Source organism: Leopardus geoffroyi, chromosome A1, assembly GCF_018350155.1.
Source record: "Leopardus geoffroyi isolate Oge1 chromosome A1, O.geoffroyi_Oge1_pat1.0, whole genome shotgun sequence".
In the NCBI taxonomy this organism is placed as follows: domain Eukaryota; kingdom Metazoa; phylum Chordata; class Mammalia; order Carnivora; family Felidae; genus Leopardus; species Leopardus geoffroyi.
Genome location: NC_059326.1, coordinates 15228792 through 15251072, shown reverse-complemented (window position 1 = coordinate 15251072; position 22281 = coordinate 15228792). Strand labels below are relative to the sequence as shown.

The 22281-nt window shown below is 42.6% G+C and overlaps 2 protein-coding genes across 6 annotated transcripts in view; one reads left to right on the top strand and one right to left on the bottom strand.

Annotated features, from left to right (window-relative positions):
• Positions 1-9615: 9615 nt before the first annotated feature.
• On the bottom strand, positions 9616-19397 carry CCNA1 (cyclin A1). 5 transcript variants are annotated; one of them, XM_045474109.1, is made up of 9 exons: positions 19281-19397; positions 17861-18049; positions 14484-14730; positions 14173-14297; positions 13519-13742; positions 12241-12445; positions 11143-11256; positions 10169-10302; positions 9616-9880 (listed from the first exon to the last, which is right to left on the bottom strand). In XM_045474109.1, exons 2-9 carry the CDS (start codon positions 18023-18025, stop codon positions 9829-9831), a joined length of 1266 nt encoding a protein of 421 aa, XP_045330065.1. In that variant the 5' UTR covers positions 18026-18049; positions 19281-19397; the 3' UTR covers positions 9616-9828. The 5 variants fall into 5 exon arrangements, with proteins under 5 accessions (XP_045330065.1, XP_045330093.1, XP_045330100.1 ...); XM_045474137.1 differs by lacking the exon at positions 19281-19397 and adding an exon at positions 18884-19117; XM_045474144.1 differs by lacking the exon at positions 19281-19397 and adding an exon at positions 18548-18678.
• Positions 19398-19608: 211 nt separating this feature from the next.
• The window catches only part of SPART (spartin), a 90771-nt gene continuing 88098 nt past the window's right edge, over positions 19609-22281 (top strand). The window contains exon 1 of the mRNA XM_045474086.1: positions 19609-19795. The gene's annotated coding sequence lies outside the window, so the exon portion shown is untranslated. The remainder of the gene's footprint in view (positions 19796-22281) is intronic.

Here is a 22281-nt window from a genome sequence, read left to right as displayed (position 1 = left end):
GAGCTTCCTTCCTTTTTCAGGCTGAAGAATATCCCATTGTGTGTGTAGACCACATTTTGTTTATCCTTTTATCCACTGATTGGCATTTGTATTGCTTCCACCTCTTGCTACTACGAATAATGCTACCACCAATACACATGTATAAATAATTCTTCAGGATGCCGCCTTTTAGATAATTGTAAGGATCTTTGAATAATTTCCAAAACATAACGCCTGAAGGATTCTCTTATATGCAATACTAATAAGTGCTTTGGGGGCTCAATTCTTTTCAAAAAGCCAGCGCCATGGAGTTATAAATTTTAGCATTCCATACTGTCAGATGTTAGAAACCAAAACTTTAGTTTCTCCTGAGTGCGATAATAAAATCTCTAAATGCCTAATAACCTGGTAGACATTCTTTTTTTTTTTTTTAATTTTTTTTTCCACGTTTTTATTTATTTTTTGGGACAGAGAGAGACAGAGCATGAACGGGGGAGGGGCAGAGAGAGAGGGAGACACAGAATCGGAAACAGGCTCCAGGCTCTGAGCCATCAGCCCAGAGCCTGACACGGGGCTCGAACTCACGGACCGCGAGATCGTGACCTGGCTGAAGTCGGACGCTTAACCGACTGCGCCACCCAGGCGCCCCTAGTAGACATTCTTAAAGATTCCCCAAATCCCTCTTGCATCAATATTTAATATATGGTCACTAACTTGGTGATTTGCATTAACAGCATTCAATAGAATGTGCCCAGGGGAAGCAGAAGGCTGCTGTTTGCCTGGATTGGTCCTGCCCTAGGCCCCCGGGGCAATAACTATGATGGTGATTGGGTCCTTAATAACACCTGAAGGATTATTTTAATCCAGAAAACTGAAATAATAAGAAAAGACTATGAAAGACTTACACAAATTAACACATAATTTAAACATATGTGTACAAATCAAATTATAAATAACATACAAATTAAAGTGTAGATGGCTTAATTATTAATTAATTGCCCTTTTCTCTAAGGCAGCATTTCCAATCGTGTTCCTTGAGATATTAGTGGCCTTTTTAACATGACAGGTTTGTGTGAAGAACGTTTTCTCTGGCCAAGTGCATCTGGGAAATACTGTCTATCCCCTCTTTTTGGGGGCCACCCAAAAGCAGACACCAAGGCAGGAGTAAATGTGCAAGAGATTTACTGGGCAAATTGCCTGGGAGACAAAAAGGGGATGGAGTTGGAGGAGGCCAGGGGAGCCTTCAGACCACAATGCAGGCCCCGTGAAGGAGAGAAGGGAGATAGGAGGGTTGGAAATGAAGAGACTCAGACTGCGGCGTGATGCTAAGAAAGTATTCAGAAGACTGTTAGGAGTCCTGGAGCCCAAGTCAGCAGTCAGAAGAATGCCAGATCTCCTTGTAATGATCTTCCGTTAGTATCCCTGCTGTGCCCAGTCATCGGGAGCAGCCAGAGGAAAGGGCAGCCTTCCCTCCAAACACAGCAAGGGATTGCAGAGCACAACAGCTGGACCCTGGGTCAGCTATGTTCCCCTCAAAAGGAGATGTGAGGGGTGCATTATCATGGCCAGGTAAAGACTGCGAGAATTCCAATAATAGAGAAATCATTTAAACTGTTTAACCACCAGGCTTATTTGACTGAAAAATGCCTCCCCAGCACACACATGTTACGCTTCCCCTCCCAGCCTTCACGATCTTCGTCTCGAGGAGCATTAGGGTCCCCCAGAACACAGCCTGGGAAATAGTACACCAGGGTAACTATTCCATTCTTGTTCTGATTCTTTTGTTGTTCTTGCCTACCATCCTTGTCTGTAATAGTTCAAAATTCCATGCTTGAAGAGTAACCTTTTTGCTTTAATTGCAGTTCAGAATGCAGTTTTACTGCCCAGGCTGTTTCTGTTTCTAATTCCTAACTCTCAAATTCAACAGAGAATCTCCAGAAAGATGTTAACTGTTACTTACAGCCCTTGGTATGTGTTCATCTAACCATTCCCTCTTCCCAGGTCAAAAAGTTAAGCTACTTTTTCCAGCCCCTGTGTCAGCAGAAATATGTGCAGTTCTAGCCTGAGGGTGGTTGAGTTCCTTTGTGTCTTCTCCGTGTTCTCTTACCCATGGATGCATCTGAAAGCAGGTTGCATCTGAAAGCATGGATGCATCTGAAAGCAGGTTGGCAGAGCTGAAAGATGGAAGCAACCTGGAGCCCTGAGTCACTGTTTAAAGCAAGTACACAGACAAGCTGGCCAACTTGTTTTAAGCCACTGGAATTTGGGCCTTATTTGTTATTTCAGCATAGCTTAGCCTAAGCTGACTAACATAACAATCCATACAATACAGGATCCATAGGAAGATGTCGGTTCTGCAAAGCTTCTTTCAAAAACCTAAAAGCTTAGCTCTATGCTGTTATGGCAAGAAGGCCTTTCTCCACCTCCCAGGATTTAGGGAAGAGGTAATATCTTCCATGATGAATGAGCTCTAGAAGAATTTTCCTTATCGCTTAAAAGTCCCTTTGTCTGCATCTATTTCCTGCCCACCCACTATCCCCTACCCACCATCCTCGCTCCCTAGTCTGAGCTCAGTACCTTTGGTTTGGCCTTAGCTACTGAAGTGCTCCATAAGCACAAACAATCTTGCATTCATCATTGTTTCTGGTGGGCCTTGATGGTGTTCCCCTATCATTCTGCCATAAAGCCAAAGTTTTTTTTTTTTTTTTTTTTTTAAGGGATCAAAGAATAAACCCTTCCATTAAAAGGGCTCTTCTTTCTGCATTTCAAAAGCAAATATGATTTATGATAGATCACAGCACATGCAAAATAAAGCTGTTGTTGCTCATTAAATGGCAGCTCAGGAAGACCTCTTTTGACGGCAAAAATCTTCCCTGTAAGACAGATGGAGAAATATGTAAAGGCCAAAAAGATAGCAAAGCCCTAGATCTGTCTCTCAAAAAGCCACTGTATTCCCAGTTCTCATCTAAGAAATGCCTTTGTTTCAAGACCCTAATGAAAGTTTTCCCTTTATGTTCTAGTTTCTTATGTTACAATAAATGAAAGAATTATGAGGAGAATGAACTTTGTATGACAGTACATTGATACCATCCACTCTTACCTTCGGTTGAAGCTTCTTCTTTTTTTTTTTTTTTTTAATTTTTTAATGTTTATTTATTCTTGAGAGAGACACAGAGAGAGAGACAGAGCATGAGCAGGAGAGGGACAGAGAGAGAGGGAGACAGAATCTGAAGCAGGCTCCAGGCTCTGAGCTGTCAGCACAGAGCCTGATGCGGGGCTCGAACCCACGAACCGTGAGGTCATGACCTGAGCTGAAGTCAGACACTTAACCAACTGAGGCACCCAGGTGCCCCACAACTTCTCCTTTTAAACTCATTTTATCCAAATGTACTTTGAAAGGTTTTATACTTCTCAGCAATATAACTTTATACTGGATTAAATTGAGGGCTAGTGACTTTCTATAAAAAGAATAATGCATTCATTCATTCAACAAAATATTATTGAATCTCTAGCATGAAGCCTGATGCTAGGAGTATAGGGATGAAATGTGTACTCTAGGGGAAGATAGACAAGGGCAAACAGACAATTAATAGCCAGTGAGAGACACTTACCCTGAGGCTGATGGGGAGGTAAAGCCAAACACTGGTTCTGAAAAATCACCTCAGAGGTAGCCAAAAGGTTTTGGGAAGTGGGAAATGTTTTTCAAATAGAGAGTAGTCTGTGTGGGAGAATACGGGAAGGGAGAACATGGCCTATTCAGGGAACCACAAGTAACTTGGCAGGGTTTACTAAAGCAGGAGCTGTTAGTTAAGGGTGGGCAGGGTCTGGCTAATGAAGGGCCTACGTGCCCCCTATTTTATTCCAGTGGTGATGAGGCATTGAAGAATTAGATGCAAGAAAGAGGTACCGTCAATTTTACTTCGGAAAACTCTGGAAATGGAAAAGGAAACTGAAGAGCCATTAGGAGGTTGCTACAGGGGTGGGTGCATTTGAGAAATGACGGGGGCTCAGCTAAGGCAGTGACAGCAGGGGGATAAGGACAGAGATGGATGCAGGCATCGGGAACATAATCCCTATTATGTTTTATTTCCGTGAGAAATTCTAGTGTGACGTATCATCTCAACTTTAGGCACCTTTTCCAGCCCTTTTCTTCCCCTAAATGTCAGAACTGCCACATCAAAGTGTTCATTCTAAACAGATATGTCAATCTTCCGACTTCCCTGGCTCTTGCTTTTAATGCTTGAGGAGGAAGGATAGGGTAAAGGCTGAAAAGAGATGCTATCCCATTATTGTAAAGGCCTAAATCCATATCACCCCTCTCTGTGGCCCTTGATCATCCTAAGATAGTGCCATTCTCAATGCAGTTCATGACCAGCCTTCATATTTCCTGCCCAAGTACCATCAAGTTTAAGACACATAAAAAAGTGAATTCTTGTTGGCATTTACTTTTTGAAGCATTACAAATTTACCACAGAACTGGGAAGAGTTTAAGATAATTGAATTTGGTGTTTCCCAAGAGGTGACATAGCACCCAGAATTTTAAGTGACTCACGTTCAGTAATTATATATTGAGATGCATAATAGAAAATACGTAACTGGCATATCACATCCATTATTAAGAAATGTTACTGTTCAGAAGTGGTTGGTTTAAAAGGTCAGTCATTTTAAAGGCCATATTCAGATTGGAGAGAAATAGTAAAAATGGATAAGTCACTCAAAATCAACAAAGACTCATCCAATCAAACTCTGAGTTCATGATGGGATTAACGTCAGGACCCTAAGTAAAATGCCCACAGGCAAGGACTGATTGTTTATCCACACTGAATGCCCTTCTCCCAGAGCTTACAGCTCAATTACAGTTCCCAGGCCTTTGCAGTAAGAATAGGTATGTTTTCTCCATGTTTCTATTCCCTCACCTGCTGAAAACAAGAATTCAGTGGGTCACTCCAGGGTAAGGATGGTCATGTGAAAACAAAGGCCCCCTTTTTCCTAATACACACTGGAGAGTGACATGAGAGAGGAACCCGTCATGTGATGAGCCACACAGGTTTGGGGTGGTTAAAGCAATCAATGCAGTCAACTTACCTAGTACCACCAGCATCACTCAGTTAATAGCCAAGTTGGAATTAGGACCCTGGTCTCCTAAGGGTCTTTGTGAAGGATAAATTCCTGGGTGAAAAGAGAAAGGCAGTACTGGCCTTTCACTGCATTTGTCTGCGTCTTAGTTTCAATTCTTATAAAAGAATGAGCTGCTGTTAATCACCAGAAGAGCAGAAAGCACATTTTTAGATGACAAAAGTTTGAAATAAGTTGTCTGAAGACTGACATACCCAACACCACAGATTGGTATCTGGTTGTAGTTCTCTCTCATTGTTAATTAAACTGAGGAGAGAAACCCCTTGCCAGTAGGTTAAGCTTAGTCTGATAAGCGGAAGCCAGCCCCATTCCCTCCATCTGGCATCTGTTCCAGACATTTCACTCACTGCTTATCTCCAGTTCAGTGTGGGACTGGCATAGCAGAGCAGGGACCCTGATAGCACTTTCCTTTTATTTTTGAGTCTGTAACTGCAGCATCAGCTGCTTGGAGAAACAAGGGGGTACAGAAGATACACACAGCTCCTGCAGCGGGTGGTTCCAGAATCCAGGCTTCCACTGTGGGATTTGAATGTGGTAACAAACATGTCCCGACCCACTGCCTCCATGAACTGAGTCAGGGCTTTATCAGAGTGAGTTCAGCTGTGCTCTGTTTTATGTACTATATATGCACTGTCCATGCAGTTAAAAGGAATTCCACAGGGCCTTGGGCATGTATATAACAACTGCAGATTCCCTGCTGAGATTGTGGCTTTTGGTATCCTCTTTCTCCCTTTGCCTACCAACCAGTGGGGGGAAAAGTTGGTTGTCTTTGAATGTGATAGTCCATGCACTGGGCATAAAAGATGGGAGGTTGGCATGGATGTTACATGGAGGATGCCTCTATAGGTAACTCTTGATGATGCAGGCAAAGAGCAGTCGATGTGAAGATCAACCGTTGGGGAGGGTGGGAGGACATATAGGATGAAAAGTTAATAGGATTATGAATCAGTTGAGAATATATATGTATTTGTAGCGTGTGGCTGAAACTAAATAGTAACCAGCCAACATTCCACTGTGTTCACTGCAGTGTGTAAACAGCCACACCATTCATCTGGTTGATCAAGTTTAAAGGAGCAAATAAATTGATGCAAATAATATCTTGATTGATGTAAGCAGGAAACCTAGTCAGTGAAGGAGAGGAGTGAAGGGGAGGAGACAACTAAGGAGAAGCAAACATGTATAGCCTGGGTGAACACCTACCCCACAAGGTGACTAGGACCATGGGCCCAGTCACTCAACTACCTGCCCCAGTAAGCTTCATCCTCATGACAGACATTCAATCCACAGATCCTGGTTTGACTTGTTTTAACTTCTCTGTGTTACCTATGATCTCCTTCCCATAGCCCCTTTCCCCCATGCCTTTCCCCGTGTGCCTCTTCGCATCATTACACTAGTTAATTGAGCATTGGCCATTCAGTTTTTTAAGAATACCATCAAGTCCACAATCACTAATACAAGTCATTTATTATTTCTAAGGGAAAGTCCTCCCTTAGTAAAACTTTAACGGCGGACCATAGGTTTTGCATGCTTGTCCTTGCAGGAGGCTAAATGGGGTCACAGCCATGAGCCCCAAGGAGTATGTCCCATCCCCTCAATCTGGACATAGGAAACAGAAAGCCTGAGAGTACCTAGGCAAGGGAACTCTCAGCCAAACAGTGTGGACTTCAATTTCAAGGTTTTAGTGCTACATCAGGTCTAGATGTTTTAACGCTTTCGTGGGGAAAGCTTACTGGAATGACAGAAACAACAGAGCAGCTTGGGTATATTCAATTTCTTTCTTTGGCTCCTGATAATGGGTGGGCAAATGTGGTTCCCATTATCCTTTCTCATGGCCCACTTCAACAAAGGCCCCTCAATTTGTGGGAAAGGCCTGAAGCCACAGGCCAAAGAGACCACAGAGACGGGTGTGATACTCCCACATCCACAGCCCTGTCCCAACCAATTGCGTTCACTGGCTGGCAAGTAGTGGCTGGGGTGGGGCAGGGCAGGGAAAAAGATGTGGGAAAATCAAGAGAACAGAAAAACCATGGTATATTCATTTAACCTTCCACAATAGTATATAAATAACTAGGATTCTCCAGATAGTCTCCAAATACAGAGAAGCCTAAAACACTTATCACTGAAGGATATGCAAGATAGTCAACAATCATTAAATTTTAAAAGGAAACGTTATTGTTTATGCACATATTCTTATGAAGTATAAAAACCCTGTGTGACCAACACCAAATTCAGGGGAGAAAAAAGAATGGGTTGAAAGGAGGGCCACTGAATGAAGGCTGCTATTCTCTCTCCGGCTGGCTGGGAGGGCCACAGGTGACAGTTGTATTCTAGTTTTAAATAAAGTATTTCAGGGACACAAAAAAGTAATAAGACAAGCAAGTCAACACTGAGAACCAGTTCTTTGCAATTGGTGGGTGTGTGTGTTGGGGGCTGGGAATGAGTGTGTGCAAATCGCTGGCAGCAAAGAACATAAGAATTATGGGTTCAGACCTCTATGTCCCTTAGTATGGTTTTGTGACCCAAAGTCAGGGTTAAATTTTGGACCCAGGTTAGCAACAAAATCCTCCTTTGCAAAATAATTCATAAGGAAGGACTATTTCTCAGGTCTCTTCTAGGTGAAGCAAAACATTCCAGAACAAGAATATCGCTAGCAAAAGAAAATGTTATTTTGTCAGGATTCCACATGGCTGCAGTTCGAGACAGGCAGGTTTCACAGCGAGTTGGTTGGCCCGTGTAAACTGGCAGAGCATGAGAGGAAGCTTCCCTGGCCAGGTCCCTCAAATCTTTAAGGCCCGAAAGGGACAAACACAGCACTTCTACCACGAAAGCCTTAGCCTGAATTAGCCTCCCCCACTGCCTCCTCAGGAGAGGGCAATATTATGGCTCACCTAATAGTGCATGTCTGTTACACTGTCAAGTCCACAGGGTAGTTGGAAGGTAAGCACATCTATGCAGTGAACAGAAAGGTGCCCAGTCATAAGTCAGGACGTGACATGACAGGGGCGCCCCGGTGGCTCAGTTGAGTGTCTGACTTAGGCTCAGGTGAGGAACTCACGGTTGGTTCATGAGTTCGAGCCCCACGTGGGGCTCTGTGCTGACAGCTGAGACTGGAGCCTGCTTCCGATTCAGTGTCTCCCTCTGTCTCTGCTGCTCCCCTGCTTACACTCTGTCTCTCAAAAATAAATAAAGATTTAAAAAAACTTTTTTTTTAAAGAAAAAGAATGTGACATTACAAATTGCGGATTATAGAACATAAAAACAGAAAACTCGGTAGTGATATAGGTCCTGTATCCCCTTGGTGAAACTCATGGAAAATAATTCACAGAATACTTTGGGAAGTGTTGATTTCTTCAGTGGAACCAGAAATGGAGAGACCTTGAGAATGTTTATCTGCAGAGGGAAAAAAAGACAATGCTAAAACCTTTTTAGAGTTTGTGGGTACTTAAAAAAGTCTTCACAAAATTTGAAAATACGGCTGTATTTCTATACTAATAATTTCATTAGAGCTTGAAACTTAGTATTTGGAGTTAATTTCATCTACTACCATTTTACCAAAACTTATCTGGGTCTAATCTTCTCTATGTAAAGGGATCTAGAAAACACAAGTTTCCTGTCCTTCTTGCCTCCACAGAGCCATGGGGACTGAGCCCGGGGACAGGTCTAGAGACGGGGCACACAGCACAGAAAGCTCATGTGTGCCCACGGCCTCCTGGTTTGACATTTACAAAAGTTCCATTCAGTCCCCAGTAAGTACCACCCTGCATCGGGTCAAGTGTACTCTTGATTTTCCTTCCAATCTTTAAAACAAAGTTGCAACAAATGAATGTTTTGGCAGTTTTCCTCACCTTGCATACTATGTGAGTGCTGCTGCAAGGGGCCATATAGGACTGTGTATGAACTGTAGGATAATCGGAGCTATGGCAGAGCTTAGCACGGACATCTCCCCAGGGACAACTATGAGGGGTCAGCTTCATTGTTCTGAAGTCCCACCCTGTGGTGAAATTTGCTTTTTCCATCTCTCTGAGCATCTTCTAAGGCTGAAATATATGCTTGATGGGTGACTAAATCAAAACTACACACTGACATAACCTACAAAATGAGTGTCACGTCCCTGGAGTAGAATTAAACGTAAATCACCCTTCAGAAGTACCTTGACCACACTCAGTCCTCAACTCACTGTCTTTACTCCATAGGGTCCAGGAGGTAAGCTGGAATAGATAGTGCCTGTTTATATCCCTGAGCTTGGGGTTCCTTCCTTTTCCCATTTATGGAGAGCTATGTGAAAAGTAAAGAGACAGGAAGGAAAAACCCTCGGGATAGCCATTTACCAAACATGAAAATCTCTGAATTCCTCAGAACACTTAATCCTAATAGCAGGCCAGATTTATGAAACCAGCTTAGGAGAACCCTTGAAATAGAGAGGACATTTAGAATGCTCCCCACTAAAACTCCAGGCAAGTACATCAGCCATCCTAATTAGTAAATAAGTCTAACTCGTGATCATAAGGCAAGTTCTTTGTTTATTCTTTAAAAAATGTTAGATGACAGTACAAGCTACCAAAGTCTAAGAAAACCTAAATACAATTACATTTTTAAAAATATGTCATCTATATTGTAGCAACACTAGTTGATCCAACCTGCAGAAACCTATAAAAGTTAAGACGAATTCTGTTGATATGGAGATTAAGTTCTGAAAGTGCTTCAGTAGGAAACTTATTGCAGAGGGAGAACTGCGGGTGGTTCCATGAGAGACACATGCATGTACCTGAAATGAGACCCAAAGGATTTCAGTGTTGTAAAATCTTGGGCCACAGAAAACTTTCAACAGTAATTGAACAGAAGTAGTTTCAACAGAAAGGAAGAAAGCTGTCCGACTGTATGTACTACAAACTGACAAATTATACATCTGGACCTCTCTCAACTGATTTCCCCTGATTTAACATGCAAGCCTAGTACTAGAGATCCGACTTGTTCTATTTTTAATTCTGACATTCCTATAACCTATTAAAGCTTTAAATCAGTAAGCCCAGATAAGAAAATCTCAGAAACTTACTTTGAAGCCTTATACTTCTCCCTAATTGCTTGCTGAGGTCGATGGGGTATATCGAGGCATGCTTTATGTAGCTCACTCAGGCAAGGCACAATTTCATTTAATGAATAGCCTGTAAATGCAGCCAGGGTTTCTGGCTAATCAAGACAAAAGAAAAAACTGCATCATATAACTTCATAAGATTATCAGAAAGCTGAAGATAAAACTGTGAAATAAAGGAAATTGATCACTTAGGAAGTATCCACATTCGTCTCAAAAGAAACTGTAATCCTCCTTCAGTGACTTTAGAAAAAAAATATTAGGAAGAACAGTCAGAGTTCTCAATTTGCTCATTTTATATTATTTATAATGCTCGGTTTGGGACAAGTTACTTTGACCTATTCCCTCATGAGCAGGATTTTTACTGGTCCCTAAAGAGCCTCTACTTACCAGACACCATATTTACATAGAATATGAAAGATTCTTAGTGAAAAGTAGGATAGTAAATAAGTATTCTAGAAAGTAAAAGTAGACACACCACTTCTTTCAACACAAAAGGAAGCCTTCAGAAGCAAATCAAGGGATCCATTTTCAATCTTGCCTCTTCTTGGACCGAGAGGCAATACTAACTGCCCTGTTTCCTTGAAAACTTGCTGCAACCTTCTGACCATCCTAAGTGGATCCAGGTTGTTTTACACAGAGGGGAAAAGTCAACAACTTTTGCTCACCTTGTATGAGGGGGGCATTGGGGTTTCCAGGCCTGCTTCTTTTCAATAAGCATGCCAACACCATCTCCTTGACTTCCTGCAATCTCTACTCCAAGTCACTGAGTCAAAGTCATAAAGGCTGACCTGTAGGACTCAGTGGCATATTGGAATCTGCTGGCAAGACAACCAGTTCCTTATTAAACCAACTCTCCCTCACTCTAAGCCTTGGGAGTTACTGAACAGATTTTTACATAGGCCTTGAATCTCATCTAGAAAGAAGTAGAATCTTACCCAGAAGTGCCTGTTCACAGTATAGTTTGCCAGGCAATATGCTGCTGCAGCTATCAATGAAGGAAGATATTTCAAGAATGGGTCAGCTTCAAGTAGACTCAGTTCTGCTACATACTAAGCACAAGAGAGAAAATCCCAATGGAATTAGAAATGTGACTAAGGTTACACGTAAACCTAGAAATGTCAAGGGAAAAACAATCGTCTTATCTTTGTTCATCCTGTATCTAATGATGAGCAGACAAAAACAGATGCTCAAAATTATTCACTTTATTAATTATTCAAGTTAATAATTGCTATGTCTGTCCATAACCGGAATAACATTTATGTTGTAGTAAATGTCAGTATACAAGTATTTGGTCCACTTGCACATTATGTATCATAGATTAACTTATCTTATACTAGTACTACAGACTTATGCTAGTCAGGTAAAGTAGCACTGTTCTGGCCACTAGTGTGGAAGAGTCTTTGGCCAATGGGAAAAACACAACCATATTGAAGCTATTAATTTGTCAGGCAAATGCATTCAGTTCAGAGGCTAGAACAGTACCTCTGAGAACTTGTTAGATTAGAAGAAACATACTGTGAAACTTACACGTACCCATATTACTTTTTGCATAGCATATACATACCGGATATACTAGCTCATAGTATCGTGGTTAGAACGCAAGTTTTCTAAATCAATACTTCAGTGCCTTCAACTCAAGTACTATAACCTCAGATGACCAAATAATGCTTCATCACTTAATACGTCAGGATAAGATTAGAGCCAAATAAAAACCGCATTTACTTTGTTCCCATTCTGTAAACCTAAGAAGAGGTATTGCTCGCGTGTGGTCTGTATCCGACAAGGGAACAGCTTCCAAACTTGAATTTCTTTAAGAGTTGGGTGATTAGACAATCCATGCCTACCAAACGTGATCAACCATAATGTCTTGGAACCACAAATCATGGTCCTAAGATTAGCTCTCTTGCATTCCTAAAGAGTTTTTCTGTGCCCGAGACAAAGAACTACAAAGGAAGGAAGAACTGAAGGATGATCAGGAAAGACTACTTTTTACTCTCCTTGGCTCCTAAGTTCCTGGAAGTCACGTGGCCTACCTTGGCCAAATTTTCAGTCCTGACGCACACTCCTTGTCTCCTTAAGTACTGGAGGAGAAACTGGTTAGTGGTTGGCACGGTCAGATCAAAAGCTAGGACTTTCAGGAGCAGGTGTTCCATCCTTAACAGTTGTCGTTTTGTGTAAGTGTCATCAGTTATATAGACAAACTCGTCTACTTCAGGTGGATATATTTCTTCATATTTCCTGTGAAAGGTAGAGAGTTTTTGGAAGTAAAGCTTGGAACCTGCATTCTCACCACCATGCCTCTTGTGTGGCCCTCGCAGACTTCTTTACTTTTTATCCGCATACCCACTTAAGTATCACTAAATGGTACTGGCCTGGAAAATATTAGGAGCTTGGTGCCAGAACCAGAACGTGAGTATTAATGTTGTACTTATCGCTAGGAATAGTAACAGAAACAATTTCCAACTGAGGCTTTTAGGTTTTGGCCTCTGATAGGCTGAAAGATTCCGAATGACAGACACACAGATAAATTCATCTTAATTCTAGAGACCTCACTCACTCATCTTGTGGGAAAGAATGTTATATTGAACACAACAGTTGAACAAAAATTCCTTAGAACTTAGGTCTTTAAAAAGATCATGTTCAAAATTCCCTAATGAATTAGCAAGTGAGGCTATGTATCCAAGAATAAAATAATGATATAATTTCATTATTACCAACTTTTGTTTTTGTTTCTGCTTTCTGTAGGGGAATTTTGGCAAGTTTCTAGGCATATTAACTAGAATATCTGAGACAAAAAGATAGAAGAAACTACCATCCACCACAGGTCACTTAATTAAAGGCAGCTCAGCCACAAGCCAGCTCTTTTTTGTACACAATGAGCTATTATTATGAATGACTGATAGTAACAGGAACAAGCTGAAATTGTAACCAAATAAACTGTGCTATTACCATTTGCTAGATCCTGAAGATGGCTTTTCTATAACCAAAATCTTTTATATAACCAAAATATTTTTGTATTAGAATGCAGTCAAAAGACCACCCTGCAAAAGTTAAATTGGATCTTGAATCTGAGCTGATGGCTGCCTCAGTCATGATACTGACCTTGTTGCTATAATCTTAAATACCTGATTTGAAGAGTGAAAGTGTGTTAAGATTCAGTTTGTCAGTAAATACTGCAAAAATGATGATACTTTATCAAGGAGGTATGAGTAAGCTTTAGTTATAAAGCACTGCATTTCCTCAATAAAAGGGAAACAGAATCAAGCGTTTTGACAGGCTGCAGTCTTACATTAAGCTGAAAGAACACTTACGAAGCCAGAAGAATAGCTGCCGTTCCCACAAGCTGCAATTTCCCTCTCAGAACAGACATGCACGAAAGAAACCTGTCCAGGAAGTTGACGGCCAGGTAGAGAGTCTCTGCTCGAAGCTTATACTCCTCGCCGACCTCAACCAGCCAGTCCACCAGAATTGTTCGCATGCCTTCTGTGATGTCTGGTTGCTTCCTCAAGTAGTGTGCTTTGGGCCTGTGTCTTATCTGTGTGGAAAAAGAGTTTTGACACTTAAATCGTTGCCCTATCATAAAGATCACTCCACAGCACAGTTGCTATTTCAAAAAAGAATCTCGTGAGCAAAGGTTAAGAAGACACTGATCAAGAGCCAAAGAAATCTTTACTATGGAAAAAAGTATGTAATCCAATTAGATAACAAATAACTTAAAGGAGGGGTGGAAATAGCAATATGGCTTATTACTAAGAGTGAAATACTTAATGTACAACCCCTCTGAATCATGGAGAAATAGTCCAGGTAATTGCTACTCGCCTCACAACTGTTATTTTTCATAGATCTTCCTATGTTTAGATGTCATAAGAATGCTCCTCACTAATGGTTATGGCCAAGAGTTTATAACTATCTTATTATTAAATGTTTTGGGTGCTGGAAATTGAAATAGAATTTGGAAAACTCACTTCAGCTTCTCTAAGGTACTGATGAATTTCTTCAGCATATTCAGTCACATTTATCACATCTGTACCAAAATCTGATGCATCTTCAGACTGGGAATGGAGAGATGAATCTACCAGCATAGGGGAAACTGTGGGGGTTCAACATTATCAGGTAAGACATTGAATTTAAAAATTCATTCCAACCACTAACCCTCCACAAGCAGTTGTGAAAATAAGTCATTACATCATGGATTTCTCCTGCTAGTTACATGCTATTGAATGCTGTAGGCAATTATGAACACGGGGTACCATCGGCCTTAGGTGAGTCAGATTACCTGTGCTAAAATCCAGCAGGAAGTGAAGGTCTGACTGGAGTGTGCTGGTATCTACCTCATACACATCCTCAAATGCCATCCCCTGTCTCCCTGTGCAGCTGTCTCCGTCCCCCTGCTCAGGCTCATCCATGTAGATATCAAATCCTTGCTTGGCTGGCACCTGGCCCCCGCAGTCAGCAAGCACTTTCTTTCCAGCTGGAGGGATGACATTTTCTGATCCAGAGAAACACCTGATTGTTGTAATCCCCTAGAAGAGAGTTAAGTTTTTTTATCAGAGGTCACCCCAAAGATTGTATAGGTGATGTAAGCCTGTGTGACTCAAACCAGGAGGCTGGGAAGATGAAAGGAGGCTTAAATTGAAATATCTAGGTCTGCAATTTAATTTCAGAAAATGAAGCTTCGAAAGTATGACTTCTCCCTTATCTTTGTCTACATCTGACATTTGGGAAAAGAGCTACCTGTAATTTGTCATCTTCCTCACGTATTTATCAAAGGGGACTCAAGATTATAGAAAAAAGGGAAAGCATAGCTTTCCTCCAAAATGAAATAGGTATTACAAGGGGAGAAGGGGATTGTTAATTGCCTTTCATACTTGTAGCTTTATGGGATTTCGTAAGTACCAGCAAAGCTCTCACACACAGTCACTGAGTTCCTGTAGTCTTCCTCCTTAAATAGCTTTTAGTCAGTAAGCTCCTCTAAAGTTCCCATTTTATACCCTGTTATTTAGAAACATGATCATTTTAGAAACTCATACTACTAACTTCTCTTACAAAGCCATAGAATCTTTTGTATGACATAATGTAATGTAATTACCTCGGGGAAATCTATCTCTCAATCCCTTTTCTTTATCCCTGTAGCATTGCAGCGTACAAACCTCCATGAACAAGCACGTTACCGTGAGTCATGCAGGAAGGCCTGAATGCAGCTGAACCAGGGTAGGTGGGCAAGGTTTATGAATCTGAGTTATATTTATGAAAATGTTAGGTCTAGCTACTGTATTAACATTTTATTGTTTATAATTAATCTTGGTGTTTCCTTTAGAGGCTACTTTCAAGTTAGGATGTGTTTTCCATAACTTTCCCTTATATCTAGCAAATTAAATATCTGGCTTATTTCTAGTAAGAAAAAAAAAAAAAAAACTCCTTAAGATAGTACTAGAAAAGAAATAACGGAATATATAAAGGACCAAAATCATAAGTTACTAGAACCATGATTCCAAGTTACTACCAAGTTTGACTTTTGCTCAAAGATATATGTATGTGGGATGAGACATATATTCATTAAATAAATATTTACTGATCATCTACTATGTACCAGACACTGTTCTAGGTGCCCAGAATTTAGCAGTGAACAAAATGTTCAAGAAGGTTTGCCCTCATGGAGTTCATACTCTAGCTCAGAGGATAGGTAAAGATAAGACAAGATCTATTACACTGGATAGTGTTAAGTGCTTTGGAGGAGAAGAACACAGCAAAAAGAGAGTCCTTGCCATTTTAAACAGTGTGATCATGGAAGGTCCTAATGAAGAAGACAGAATTGAGCAAAGATATGAATGAGGTAAGGGAGTAAGTCACACAAATACAGGGGGGAAGTGCATTCTGAGCAGAGGGAACAGCATGGGTAAATGCCTGGATGTTCAAGTATGTCTTAGAGACACAGCAAAGAGCAGACAAAGAGCAAAGAGCAGCAAAGGGCAGGGTGAGAAAGAGAGTAGTGTAGGTCACAAAGTCAGAAAGAAAAGAGAAGCCAGATCAGGTCGGCCTTACCACAGACCATTTAAGACTGTCTGCTACTCAGAGGTGGGAAGCCACTGGAGAAGCCACTGGGCAGAGGAGTGGTATCATCTGATTTGTTTTAATACGATCACCCTGGCTGTGTATATGTACAGAGAACAAGTAAGATGAGTAAGATGACCAGTTATGAAAGTTGCAAATTCTCAGTGAGACACAAGAGGGATCTGAACCAGTGTTAACAGCAGTAAAGATTAAGAGGTAAAGAGATTCCAGACATTTTAAAAAGGAGCCAATATTATTTTCCCAGAAAATCTGATGTGAGGTGGGAGAAAAAGAGTCAAAGATGACAAAGGTTTTGGTGCTGAATAATAGGAAGGATGGATATTCCATTTACTGAGATGAGGAAGACTTTTGGAACAGTTATTTGGGGCTAGGGTTAGTGTTTGGTTTTGCACAAATTTGAGATGTCTATTACATGGTCCAAGAGAAGATGTCAAGCAGGCTACTAAATACGTGAGCCTGTAATATAGCTAAGAGGTCCAGACCAGAGATAAAAGTATCCGTCATCAACAGACAGATGGTACTTAATGCTAACAGGCTTGAGAGACTGCTTAGGGAGTACATTGCAGATTCAGATCAAATACCAAGCCCTGAGTATTCTTTTAGAGATTGGATAAAGAAGAAACAGGATATTGGGGCTGAACAGCCAATGACCTACGTAGACAACAAGGAGAGAGTGGTGTTCCCCAGGCGGAGTGAGAAGAAATTACCTCAAGAAATAAAGAAAAATCAACTATGTCAAACGTTGCCAGATCAGTCAAGTAAGGACAGGACTAAGAACTGAGTCAAAAGAGAACAAGTGACCCTGATATCCTAATCCTCCTCCTGTTGGAGTTTATAGTCTAGCAGGATAGACAAAGTCAAGAATTATTGCTATAACATGGGTAGTCACTACAAAGAGCTGTGAAGTTGAAAGGTTAAGATGGAAAAAAATTACAGTATATTTGTATGCTTGAGTTTAACCGAGTAGACAAGACTGAGGAGAGAAAGAGGAATTGCTGGAATGACATCCTAGAAGAGGCAAGAGGGCATAAGGTATACTGCACATGTTGGGGGAGTGGAGGGGAGTTCACCTTGCATAAGATCAGGGACACATAAGTCATACAGTAGGATGCAGATGGCAGGGCACACTTTTTGAAGTAATTTCACCTAGCCTTATCCCATCCGGATTCTAGCACCATCTCCAATGAACACAGCAAAGATTTTTCAGGATTGCCTCAGGCACAACCTATGTCAGTCTGAACACCACTCTGATCTGGAGGAACCCCAGTTCCATAATTTATTTTGGTGCATCAATGTTTCCTCTTAGCCCAGTGCTTAAATGGCTTTACGTATACTTAAAAGATTCAAACAGTTCCTAGAGCTATTTCCTTGATATTAGAAAAATAATAAAATAATTCACTATTTCTGGTTGGAAAGGGGACCAAAGTGATCTTTAACAAAATCAATGTCCCTATCGTCCAGATTCCAGGGCTGGAATACTCATGGGTATTTGTTGGTAAAACTGCAAGAAAAACCCACCTCCCACCATGATGTAATAGCCCTTCTCAACAACCAGCTTCCACAGCAGTTCTCAGTCATTACCTGGCCACAGGACCTCCTGTACTGTCCATTCTCAGTTAGCACCCCTAGCACTGTTCTTTGTGGGGGATCCTGGCCAAGCTGGGCTCTGGTTACCATCTGACAGCCATCAGGACCTCGAGACAGTGGAACTAGGGCTACTCCGCTTTTGGAGCCGCTGCAATGCATACCCTCGGTCTCCACGGGGTGCAGCTAGAGAAGGAGAAACAGACAAGCCAACGGTTAGTAACCTATTCCACCTTGGGCTCCAACGCATGCAGTGAATATCTAGGAGGGAGAGCACTAAGATATATGATTTTCCCTACAATTATTAGGGCTGAAAAGAAAAGCGTGAGCCACGATGGAAGTGATCAAAGCTGCCTTGAAACAAAACAGTGATTTGAATCTCTCAAGGCTTTCTTCCAAGACCTGGTGTGACGGCTGGAGGGAGAGATTAATCCTGACAAACCTCCGAGCCAGGATACTAAACGCCACGTTAATCGGGAGTCTGAAACCACAAGCTCGAATCTTCGAGTCTCTCCCGACTGCTATGCTTATCTTATCCCGCACCACACCCACCTCCCTGCAAACAAAAGACCCAGGATACATCACTGCGGGAAAGTACGTCCCCTTCCCAAATGACCAGCAGGGTTCTCCTCCGCGGCCCTCCTTCCACCAGATAGAAGGCCCCAAAACCTGCTTGGAACCCACAGAGGGCCTTGCTCTTCTCAGCTCTATATCTTTATATAAATCTCGAACAATTAGCAAGTGCACACGAGGATTGGGAATGAGGGGCCGCCGGAGGGGGCGGGGCGGGGGCGGGGCGGGGGCGGGAGGGACAGAGGTGTTAATAGATTCCAGCGGGGGCGCTGGCCTCCCAGCGGCGGCGGCCGGGGCGCTCAGCGCTAATTACTTTCAACCCCCCCTCCCCCGCGTCTGTTGAAGCGGCCAATCAGCGGCGCTCCCGGGCCCCGCGGGGGCCGCTTCCATGCCAACCGCAGCGGGCGTGCGCGCTGTGGGGCCGCATCGCCATGACGACCTCCTCACCTGACACGCTTCGGGCGGACGCGCCGCGACCCCTGGGCGTTCAGAGCCGGGCGGGGCCAACGGGCGGTGGTCCCCAGCTGCCCCAGCACCGCCCTGCCCGGGCGTGCTAGGGCAGGCGGTCGCGGTCTGCACACGCGCCCCTTCGGGCCAGCGCCCCCGGCCTGGGAGGGAGGAAGGCGGCCCACCCCGCGATGGCCAGGGCTTTGGAAGGGACTGTTTCCGTGAACCCGTTCTTCCAACAGCCGCTAACTCCTCCCGCTAACGTCTTTTCCCCGGCCCGCTCCTGAGAACCTTGGCTCGGGAGAGCTACGCGGGGCCCTCGGGGCTGCGCAGGCTGCGGCGCCCTGACCGCGCCCGCCCGAGGGCGCGGCTCGCTCCCAGTCCCTGGCTCACACACCTACGCTTCCTCCCAGAGAGAGGCCGGGAAGCAGCGGGCTGGCCCCAGGTTTCAGCCGGGGCCTCCAGTCCATGGTGGCGGCTTGCCTTCGGTCATTTTGGATCCTTGTGCACCAGAGGCCGCACCTGGCCGGCTCGGTTCCGGTGCATGAGACCCGGCAGGGCGAGAGAGATTGGGGTTTTAGGTTCGCAAGTGGTGTTCCCAGTCGGGTTCCGGCAGGCACTGCGTGAAGCGGGTCTAGGAACAGCGAGCTAGCGGCCCAGGAAGAGGAAGGAACACAGGTGGCAGCACTGGGGCCTGGGACGTTGAGAGAGCCTCGGAAGTGGGGGCTAGGCAGGTGGCCTGGGCACGTGGAAAGAGAAATCCCTGAACTGGAAGCCCATGGCCAGGTAGTGAGAAAGCAGAGGACCTTACATGGGGAGAAGGGGGCCTGGCCACGCAGGAAGGGAGGAGAGGGTCCTTGAACCCGGGGAACTCTGGCACCCAGCAGAGGTGACTGGCGACTGGCAAAACAGGTAAAATAACCTTAAACTTTATTATTATTTTATAAAAATGCGTGTACAGCCAAACACATATTGCATAGTGTTACTGCTTTCGTCTTGTTTTGTTTTTATTTTAAACACATCCCAAATTTCTAAAGCAGACCCCCAAAGGCCATTTAAATGACCACTTTACGAAATGGTTAATTATGGCTTCCTCCTTATTTTGAGTGGAAATGATGGTTAATCTTACCAAAAAAAAAAAAAAAAATCTTTTAAGTGGTTTTCATTAGCGAGCTGGGTATGCATTATTTTAATAGGAAAATTGAAGTATTCTACCGAAAGTGCCTACGAAAGCATTTTATCCAGTCAGCTGTGGAGGAAGTTGGAAAGCATCTTGGAAATCAGTGCAAAAGGAGCACGGAAACTGCCCTTGCTTAGTATGAAACTAGTTTTAATCACGTTTATCACCCACTCTCCATTGGGAGGCAGCAATCCCCTCGAAGCCTGGAATTCCTATGTCTTTGAAAATGAAGGCAAAGCAGGATCCCTGGTAACCTCTTGATTGTGGCAATGGACGAGTCAGATGCAAGCAGAGACCAAATGGTCCACTTTGCAAGGTGCCTCTACCTGGTGGAGGAAAAGAGCCTTTCTGCCCTCTTGGGGACACTGTCGTGACTTCTGGGGACACTGAAGGCCTCATACGATGAATTCTGTCTGGGAGGGAGTAGTTGGTAGCAATGGTTGTTTTGGTAGATTCAAGAGTTCCTGCACTCATGTGACCTGCCCTTAGGTATGCCCCTTCTGGTTTCTTAGAATTGACCAAAAAACCTCACTCCTTGCCTTTCTTCCTAAACAAAGGAGCCAGTGCAGTGTTTGTTCTGGCAGCCTGTGGTTTTGATCCTCTCTTCTGATTGGAGCTTGAGCAGGGAAAAGGTAGTGCTAGGCTCTTTCAGAGGCAGCTCTTTGAAGTTGGGTATACCCGTGACCTTAATCTAGTCAGGACAGGAAGACAGGCTACTAAGGTGTCTAGTGTCTCTTAGCTGTCCTGGGTCTGAAAACTGCCGTTAGATAAAGAAAATAACTTGTAACAAGGTGGAATCCTCGAATTATTTTCATAATCCTTTCCCCCTACCTTTTCTCATGTGAGTAGCTGCAGCCTAATTCTGCCTTAATACATATGAAATATTATTATCATTACATCTTACCATCCTCTCTTTCCACTTTGATAAACTTGGCAAAGGGAAGTGACACGTGGCTTATGATTTTATTGTGCTGCCTTAGAATTACATATTAAATCACGATAGTCTTCTGGTCAGATCTTAAATTGGGGAATAATTTAGATGAACTGATATTTATATATATTTTTTATGTGTAGGCATATAAATCCAAACATTTGTATAACTTGTGCGATATTATGGCTTTCTTGACCTAAATCTTCAGTAAGTATTTGAACAAGTAATGATTTATGGCATAAAAAAACAAACAGCTGATAAATAAGAGCACAATTTTCATTAAAAATTTAAACAAACAACTTGGCCTTGTAATTTAGACAAATAGGAGCAGAGAGAAAAGAACAGACTTTCTCACAAATTATATGGTTTTTGTGTGCTGCGTAGTTACAATTTTGCTGTTATAGCAAAATCAGAATTAGAACTCAAAGTTAAGTCAATTTTAAATGTCTGCATGTTTTACATGAACTATGTATTTGTTAATATATTGAGAAGTGAGCCGTACATTTAACTGTAAATACATCTTTAATGTCTAAAAGACTTGGGGAAACTTACATACTGATACCACACTTTTCTTAGCTTAAAAATTAGCTGGTCAGCATTTCTGCCTGGTATTCAGTACTCAGCTAGTTTTGACATGGGATTAATTTCCATAATAAGGATGACAGATGAATTCTTCACTAGGAATTTTGGAAACCCAACAGTCCTTTTAAAATCAATTCCTCTCCCCTCCAAATTACAATCTTTTCTGTTTGTCAGCAATTACCTTGCATTTCAGAAGCTGTTATTACTTCTATTACATTTGCTCATGGTAGCTAGTAATTAACCTCCTGTTCAAACATTTCAGTTTTCATTAATTTGTATGAAATCAAGTTGATTTTCTGCATAGGGCTGAAAAATATATGAAAAAGTAGAAGAGCCTTTTTTTTTAAGGACAGATGTCCTTTCAGGAACATATGTTGCCTATTCATAGACCTACCTTTGCCATGATACATTTAATTTCACAATGTAGCTATAATAGTGAGGTGAGGGACAGATGTTGGGGCTGGTGGGCAATTTGTGACCTTTTAGCCCACATCATTCCGGGGAAGATGACCAAAGGGTCAAGGAAGCCCAGTTTGAGAAGTAGTCCAAAATGTATAACCTTAGGAAACAGGCATCCTTGGATGGTGCGAAGTGGAGCCCTTCATACATAACAGGTGAGGTGAATTTTCCTTAAAATTTGTGAAGTTGCTTTCTCTGAGGGAAAATAGTTTGGATTCACGAGACTAGCCAAAGTCTACTATTCAT

What these genes read in the sequence shown, in the direction of transcription:
- CCNA1 (XM_045474109.1), bottom strand. Translation starts at nt 18,025, where the DNA reads ATGCATTGCAGCGGCTCCAAAAGCGGAGTAGCCCTAGTTCCACTGTCT. An exon ending in GCAGCTATTCTTCTGGCTTC is followed by an intron (nt 12,446 to 13,518) that starts GTAAGTGTTCTT and finishes TACCTTTCACAG; the next exon opens with GAAATATGAAGAAATATATC. An exon ending in GAGAAGTATAAGGCTTCAAA is followed by an intron (nt 9,881 to 10,168) that starts GTAAGTTTCTGA and finishes GTCTCATTTCAG; the next exon opens with GTACATGCATGTGTCTCTCA.